This window comes from Octopus sinensis, linkage group LG20 (genome assembly GCF_006345805.1).
Source record: "Octopus sinensis linkage group LG20, ASM634580v1, whole genome shotgun sequence".
In the NCBI taxonomy this organism is placed as follows: domain Eukaryota; kingdom Metazoa; phylum Mollusca; class Cephalopoda; order Octopoda; family Octopodidae; genus Octopus; species Octopus sinensis.
The window spans coordinates 5,184,919-5,193,412 of NC_043016.1; the positions used below are offsets into that span (position 1 = coordinate 5,184,919).

The window sequence follows — 8,494 nt, forward strand, 5'->3', positions numbered from 1 at the left end:
AATAATAATAAAATAATAATAATAATAATAAATTATAATGTTAATAATAATAATAATAATAATAATAATAATAATAATAAAATAATAATAATAATAATAATAATAATAATAATAGCCCTGATGCCAGTACCAGGCAGTGGCTCTCATGGCTTCTGATCTAAACTGATTGGAAGTGTTATCATGTACATTGTTTTGTCTTGGTATAAAAGATGGGCTACAGCAAATATTCTGCCAATACCCAAGATTTGCTTGTCAGTTGTTTGACCTTAACCAGTTGAGCATGTCCCTTAGTGGCTGACGATATGTGCATCTTTGATCACGAGCAGAAGTAGTGGGGGAGCATCATAGCCATGTGTTGAGAGGGATTCTTAGGGGTTTGAATAGTTCACCTCTGGAAACATGGGTAGTTCTTTCAACATCTTTAAGCAAACCTTATTCAGGGACCGTTTGAGCGGGAAGGGCTACTCAACCTGAAGAAAAAAGAAAATTCTAACTGGGCCCCACCTGCAAGGTCATGTGCTGTTTATCTTGATATGAGATCACCATGTCGCGCAATATGGTGTTGTGATGCATGTGCCTTGTGTACCCTTATCAAACGGGTAGTCATGATGGGTATATTGGGCTTCGTATATTTTACCCCAGTGTCACTTTGATGGCATGAACTGCTCTCTCACTCAGTAATAATAATAATAATAATAATAATAATAATAATAATAATAATAATAATAATAATATGTTTTGGTATAAAAGATGAGCCACACCAAATATTTTGCTCAATACCACAGATTTGCTTGTCAGTTCTTTGACCTTAACCAGTTGAGCATGTCCCTTAGTGGCAGACGATATGTGCATCTCTGATCACGAGCAGAAGTAGTGGGGGAGCATCATAGCCGTTTGTTGAGAGGGATTCTTTGGGGTTTGAATAATTCACCTCTGGAAACATGGATGGTTCGTTCAACATCCTTAAAAAAACTTTATTCAGGGACCTTTTGAGCGGGATGGGCTATTCGACCTCAAGAAAATAGTGACTTGGCACCCACCTGCAAGGTCATGCGTTGTTTATCGTGATATGAGATCTTCATATATTTTACCCCAGTGTCACTTTGACGGCATGCACTGCTCTCTCACTCAATAATAATAATAATAATAATAATAATTATAATGTTAATAATAATAATAATAATAATAATAATAATAATAATAATAATAATAATAATAATAATAATAATAATATGTTTTGGTATAAAAGATGAGCCACACCAAATATTTTGCTCAATACCACAGATTTGCTTGTCAGTTCTTTGACCTTAACCAGTTGAGCATGTACCTTGGTGGCAGACGATATGTGCATCTCTGATCACGAGCAGAAGCAGTGGGGGAGCATCATAGCCGTTTGTTGAGAGGGATTCTTTGGGGTTTGAATAATTCACCTCTGGAAACATGGATGGTTCGTTCAACATCCTTAAAAAAACTTTATTCAGGGACCTTTTGAGCGGGATGGGCTATTCGACCTCAAGAGAAATAGTGACTTGGCACCCACTACAAGGTCATGCGTGTTTATCTTGATATGAGATCGTCATATATTTTACCCCAGTGTCACTTTGACGGCATGCACTGCTCTCTCACTCAATAATAATAATAATAATAATAATAATAATAATATTATAATGTTAATAATAATAATAATAATAATAATAATATATAATAATATAATAATAATAATAATAATAATAATAATAATAATAATATGTTTTGGTATAAAAGATGAGCCACACCAAATATTTTGCTCAATACCACAGATTTTCTTGTCAGTTCTTTGACCTTAACCAGTTGAGCATGTACCTTGGTGGCAGACGATATGTGCATCTCTGATCACGAGCAGAAGTAGTGGGGGTGCATCATAGCCGTTTGTTGAGAGGGATTCTTTGGGGTTTGAATAATTCACCTCTGGAAACATGGGTGGTTCATTCAATATCCTTAAACAACCCTTTTGAGCGGGATGGTTACTCGACAAGAAGAAATTCTAACTGGGCCCCACCTGCAAGGTCATGCGCTGTTTATCTTGATATGAGATCACCATGTGCGCACACTATGGTTGTGATGCATGTGCCTAGTGTACCCTTATCAAACGGGTAGTCATGATGGATACTGGGCTTCGTATATTTTCAACCCCAGTGTCACTTTGATGGTATGCATTGCTCTCTCATTCAATAATAATGATAATAATAATAATAATAATAATATAATAATAATAATAATAATAATAATAATAATAATAATAATAATAATAATAAAATAATAATATAATATAAGAATAATAATAATATAATAATAATAATAATATAATTATAATAATAAAGGGATTCTTTGGGGTTTGAATAATTCACCTCTGAAACATGGGTGGTTCTTTCAACATCCCTAAACAACCCTTAATCAGGGACCTTTTGAGCAGGATGGGCTACTCAACCTGAAGAAAATTCTACCTGGGCCCCACCTGCAAGGTCATGTGCTGTTTATCTTGATATGAGGTCACCATATCGCGCACATATGGTTGTGATGCATGTCCTGGTGTACCTTAATCAGACGGGTAGTCATGATGGGTATATTGGGCTTCGTATATTTTACCCCAGTGTCACTTTGATGGCATGAACTGCTCTCTCACTCAAATTATATAATAATAATAATAATAAAATAATAATAATAATAATAATAATAATAATAATAATAATAATAATGATGATGATGATGATGATGATGTAATATAATAATAATAATATGATAATACTAATAATATAATAATAATAATAATAATAATATCCCCTGTGATTTCAAACTTCCTGAAGCACAATATGTCGTTGTGGAATACGAATCTCCAATTATACCACTCTAATGGAGTGCTTGCCTCAGAAAATATAAACATCAACTGTGGAATTTTTCAAGGTGACTCACTTTCACCTTTAATATTCTGCATAGCCCTAATATACCCCTTACAAGTGAATTAAACAGAACAGGGTATGGGTATAAAATTGCCAATAAAAAAATAAGCCATCTATTTTATATGGATGACTTAAAACTTTATGGTAAAGACAATAATGAACTTGAAGGCCTATTGCGCACCGTGAAAGCATTCAGCGATGACATTGGGATGGAGTTTGGACTTGAGAAGTGTGCCAAGGCCACTTTCCAGAAAGGGAAAGTGAAGACCACAAATTCAGTCGTGTTAGATGTTGACACAGTCATAAGAGAGCTTGAGCAAGAACAAACACACAAATATTTAGGGATAAATGAAGGCTCAGGTATTCAGCATGCAAGCATGAAAGAGAAAATCAGGAAGGAATGTTATAGGAGAGTTCGTGCAGTCCTGAAATCTGAACTAAATGCACGTAACAAGGTGTTAGATATCAATTCCTTAACAGTTCCAGTTGTTACTTATAGCTACAATGTGTTGAACTGGAATATGAGTGAAGTAAGAATATAGATAAAAAATACGCAAGCTGCTGAGTTGTAATAGGATGCACCACCCAAAGGCAGACGTAGATCCCTTTACCTTCCCAGAGCCCAAGGAGGTCGATGCCTGATCCAGTTTGAACTAGCTTACAAAACAACCACAATTGGACTGGCCAAATATCTCGAAATATCGAATGACTGGATGCTAAAGCTCGTGGAAAATCACGAGAGACGAAAGAAGCTTCATTCTATCATAAAGGAAAGCAAAAAATTTGCTATTGATCTCGTGCAGGATACCCAAACTGAACAACCCGAGGGAAGTACGGCAACTATTGTTGCAAAGAAGGTAAAATGATAGCAATGAAAAAAGCGCACGAGCAATTGCTGATAGGTGGGAGGAGAACCTCTGCACGGCAATATGTGACCGCAGCAAACAAGCTGATGTTGACCAGAAGCAAACCCATCAGTGGCTACGGAGCTCAGGCTAAAGCAGAGAGTGAAGGTTTCATCCTAGCTGCTGAAGATCAAAGCCTATTAACCCGGAACTACCAGGCCAATGTGATGAAAAATGGAGCAGACCCAAATGCCGATTCTGCAACGACATGATTGAAACAGTGGACCACCTACTCTCTGGATGTAAAGTCTTAGCACCAGTGGAGTATAAATTAAGACATGACAGAGTTGGCCATATCTACACTGGCTAATAAGTCGGCATTACAATATCAAACCTGCCGACAAGTGGTATAATCACCACCCTGAGGCTGTAACTGAAGGAGAAAATGTAACCATTCTGTGGGACTTTCCAGTACATACAGACCGAACCATCAAGGCCAATAAACCCAGATATTGTTGTGAAAGACCAAAACAATAAAGTTTGCTTATTGATCGACATGAGCATCCCCTGTGATCATAATATCTCAGCGAAAGAGTTTGACAAGCTCAGAAAATAAAGACCTACTCATTGAAATTGAGAAAAATGTGGCATCTCAAGGCGGTTACAATACCAGTGATCGTAGGAGCACTAGGAATGATCAAGAAGGGAACCGAAAATTATATGAGAATGATCCTGGCTTACCCCTCCCTGCAAGAAGTGCAAAAGATTGTCTTAACTGGTACATCACACGTATTGAGAAGAGCATTGTCGATGTGAGAACTGTTGCTGCTCATGTATTTTAATTTAAATTTCACTTTAAAAAAAAATAAATAAAATAAACGAACTACTGAGTTTGGTTTAATGGCCTACCAATGTATACTATGAGTTTCTTTGCCCTAGGAGTCGGGAAGACACTCGGCAAGAAATGGATGCAAATTTGAAAGGAGAAAAAAAAATAATAATAATAATAATAATAATAATAATATAATAATAACAAAATATAATAATAATAATAATAATAATAATAATAATAATAATAATAATAAATAATAATAATAATAATAATAATAATGATAATAATAATATAGTAATAATAATAATAATAATAATATAATAATAATAATAATAATAAAAATAATAATAATAATAAAGTAGAGAACAAAGGGATTTTTAATTGCAGCACAAGACCAAAGCCTCCCCACCAGATTACCAAACCAACATAATAGAAAAGAAATATTACAAGTAACTGCTGCAGAATATGGGAGAACGGACAAGAAACAAGAAAACTATATATTTATATAAGATCAGAAGCCACGAGAGTCAATGCTTGGTACTGCAGCAGGGCATTTATTATTATTATTATTATTATTATTATTATTATTATTATTATTATTATTATTATTATTATTATTATTATTATTATTATTTATTATTATTATTATTATTATTATATTATTATTATTATTATTATTATATTATTATTATTATTATTATTATTATTATTATTATTATTATTATTATTATTATTATATTATATCATCATCATTATTATTATTATTATTATTATTATTAATTATTAGTATTATTATTATTATATTATTATTATTATTATCATTATTATTATTATTATTATTATTATTATTATTATTATTATTATTATTATTATTATTATTATTATTATTATTATATTGAGTAAGAGAGCAGTGCATGCCGTCAAAGTGACACTGAGGTAAAATATATGAAGATCTCATATCAAGATAAACAGAGCATGACCTTGCAGGCGGGGCCCACTTAGAATTCTCTTTTGGTCGAGTAACCCATCCCGCTCAAAAGGTGCCTAAATAAATATTGTTTTAGGTTTTTTGAACGAAACACCATGTTTCCAGAGGCGAATTATTCAAACCCCAAAGACTGCCTCTCAACACATGGCTATGATGCTCCCCCATTACTTCTGCTCGTGATCAGAGATGCACATATCGTCAGCCACCACGGGATATGCTCAACTGGTTAAGGCCAAAGAACTGACAAGCAAATCTGTGGTATTGAGCAGAATATTTGCTGTATTATCATAATTATTATTATCATTATTATTATTAGTCGTATTATTATTATTATTATTATATTATTATTATTATTTCTTTTATTATTATTATCATTATTATTATCATTATTATTATTATTATTATGATTATTGTTGTTGTTGTTATTATTATTGTCATCTTTGTTACAAATTTTGTTATTGCGACAGTGTTGTCCTCAGCCTTTCTTTTTGCCAATCCTGCAAAGTGTTCATAAAAACCGATGGACAAAGAAGGATTGAGACACACACATACACACACACACACACGCACACACAACGACACAAGCACAAACACACACATACACACAACTATGGATTATCCTGACATAATCTTTTTTTCCGAATACTCGAACCAAATGCAAAATTTATGTAAAATAATTTTGTTTTTTCAATACTCACATAATACCGTGTGTCTGTGTTATTGTCAGCCTCTGTAAAATTCGTACTTTCTGATGACTTTTCAACCCCGAAACAGCGACCCATATTAAAAAATTGGAACGAAAATAACACCAGAAGTTGAAAACCATAAAACGTTAAAGTCAAACCAGCCATTTTGTGTATCGTCTACTTTCTAGTTAGAAACGTCTCCTGCTGTACTGAATCAAATAATGGGAAAAACATGTTAAATTTATGGAAGATATATATACCTGTGAGAGTAAGTATGTGTATATGACTACCTGAGCTTTGATTGGCTTTGTCTTTAATTGTATACACCGAGATATTTCTGTGTAGGTGTGTAGGTTTGTGAAGGCCTCTCGTCATAAGGAGTGTACGAATGAGTATAACTTAGCTAAGATGTATAATAAAGTGATTTTTTCACACACACTGAGGACAGGCTGTAGAGGAAATTGTCGGTACATTGTTTTAATCTATTGTTGGTTATTTGTTTCGAAAATGAGATACGTGTCAGGCTAGGGCAACGTTTTGCAGAGGTTTTTCGTCGGACGAGTAGGAAAACAGTACTTTATTTCTCTATATTTTTTAAAGCTCGGCTTTTTTTTTCAATAGATCTTTTTCACCGAGACATATTGACCGACAGCTATTGTCAAGGGTGATGAGAGACAGACACACAGACACGCACATACATACATACATATATACATACATATATATATAAATATATATATAAATATATATATATATATATATAACATATATATATATATATACATAATACACACATACAAACATATATACATATTTACATAATATATATATATATATATATATATATATATATATATATATATATATATATATATATATATATATTATATATAACATATATTATATTATTATATATAGGTGAAAAAGTTATATAGGCGCCGAAGTGGCTGTGTGTTTAGTATCTTTTCTAACAACTACATGTGCAGTCCCACTGCGCGGCACTTTTGCCAAGTGTCTTCTACTATAAGCCTTGTGAGTGGATTTGGAAGACGGAAACTGAGAAGAGCTCGTCTTGTATATATATATATATATATAAATATATATATGTGTGTGTGTGTATGTGTGTGTGTGAGTGAGTGTATGTGTGTGTCTGTTTGTGTGTGTGTGTGTGTTTGTGTGTGTGTCTGTCTGTTTGTCTCTGTCACCCCACCACCAATTGACAACCGATGCTGGTGTCTTTATGTCCCCGTGATAGTGGTTTGGCCAAAGAGACCAATGGAATTAGTACAAGGCTTACAATAAATAAGTCCTGGGGTCGATTTGTTCGACTAAAGGCGGTGCTCCAGCATGGCCGCAATCAAATAGAAGAATATATTAGCGAGCTCGGGGAGCTGGCAGAAACGTTAGCACGCAGGACGAAATGCTTAGCAGTATTTCGTCTGTGTTTACGTTCTGAGTTCAAATTCCGCCGAAGCCGAAGTCGACTTGCCTTTCATCGATTAAGTAAGTAGAGTATACTTTATTAAATAGAGTATATTAAATAGAGTATATTAATCAAAATAAAAACATGATTCAAAGGATTTAGCGGTACATACGTTTCGGGCCTTTATTAGACTGTTTTATAACAATGCATAATTGATGTAAATGTGTGTCCATGGCCTTCTTCAGCCGCGTACAATTACTACTTCAAGGACATATATTACATTACAAGTTTTACGTTGGGATGCAAATCCTCATAGTCGCGTACGGCAGAGTGGGGCACCAACACGAAATCGAAGCGTCCATCCCGCTTTTGACTCGATGTAGAATGGGCAAGTTTGGATGTTGAGCTAGAGAGGGAAGGGGTTGGGGGTTGAATCTTTAGTGAATTAGGGCTCACAAAGGGGGAGTAAAAGAGTAAAAGATTACAAAAGAGTAAAAACATTTTTAAATATATAAAAAAGATATAAGAATGTAAAAAAAGATATAAGAATATAAAAAAATATATATTAAGAGTATAAAAAAAGTATCTATGTATATAAATATATAAATAAATATATATATATATATATATATATATATATATATATTATATATATATATATATATATATAGTATATATATATATATATAGATATATATATATATATATACATAAATACACGCGGACGTGAAAAAACATGGTAATATAAATAAATAGAGATTTAGATAAAGAAGCGAAAATTAAG

At 33.1% G+C, this 8,494-nt stretch overlaps 1 protein-coding gene across 1 annotated transcript in view; it reads right to left on the reverse strand.

Annotated features, from left to right (window-relative positions):
- The window catches only part of LOC115222658 (matrilysin-like), a 46,281-nt gene extending 39,683 nt beyond the window's left edge, over positions 1-6,598 (reverse strand). The window contains exons 1-2 of the mRNA XM_029792977.2: positions 6,578-6,598; positions 6,300-6,496 (exon numbers count right to left, since the gene is read on the reverse strand). Coding sequence (XP_029648837.2) covers positions 6,300-6,452 — 153 coding nt within the window. The 5' untranslated portion in view covers positions 6,453-6,496; positions 6,578-6,598. The remainder of the gene's footprint in view (positions 1-6,299; positions 6,497-6,577) is intronic.
- Positions 6,599-8,494: the final 1,896 nt, after the last annotated feature.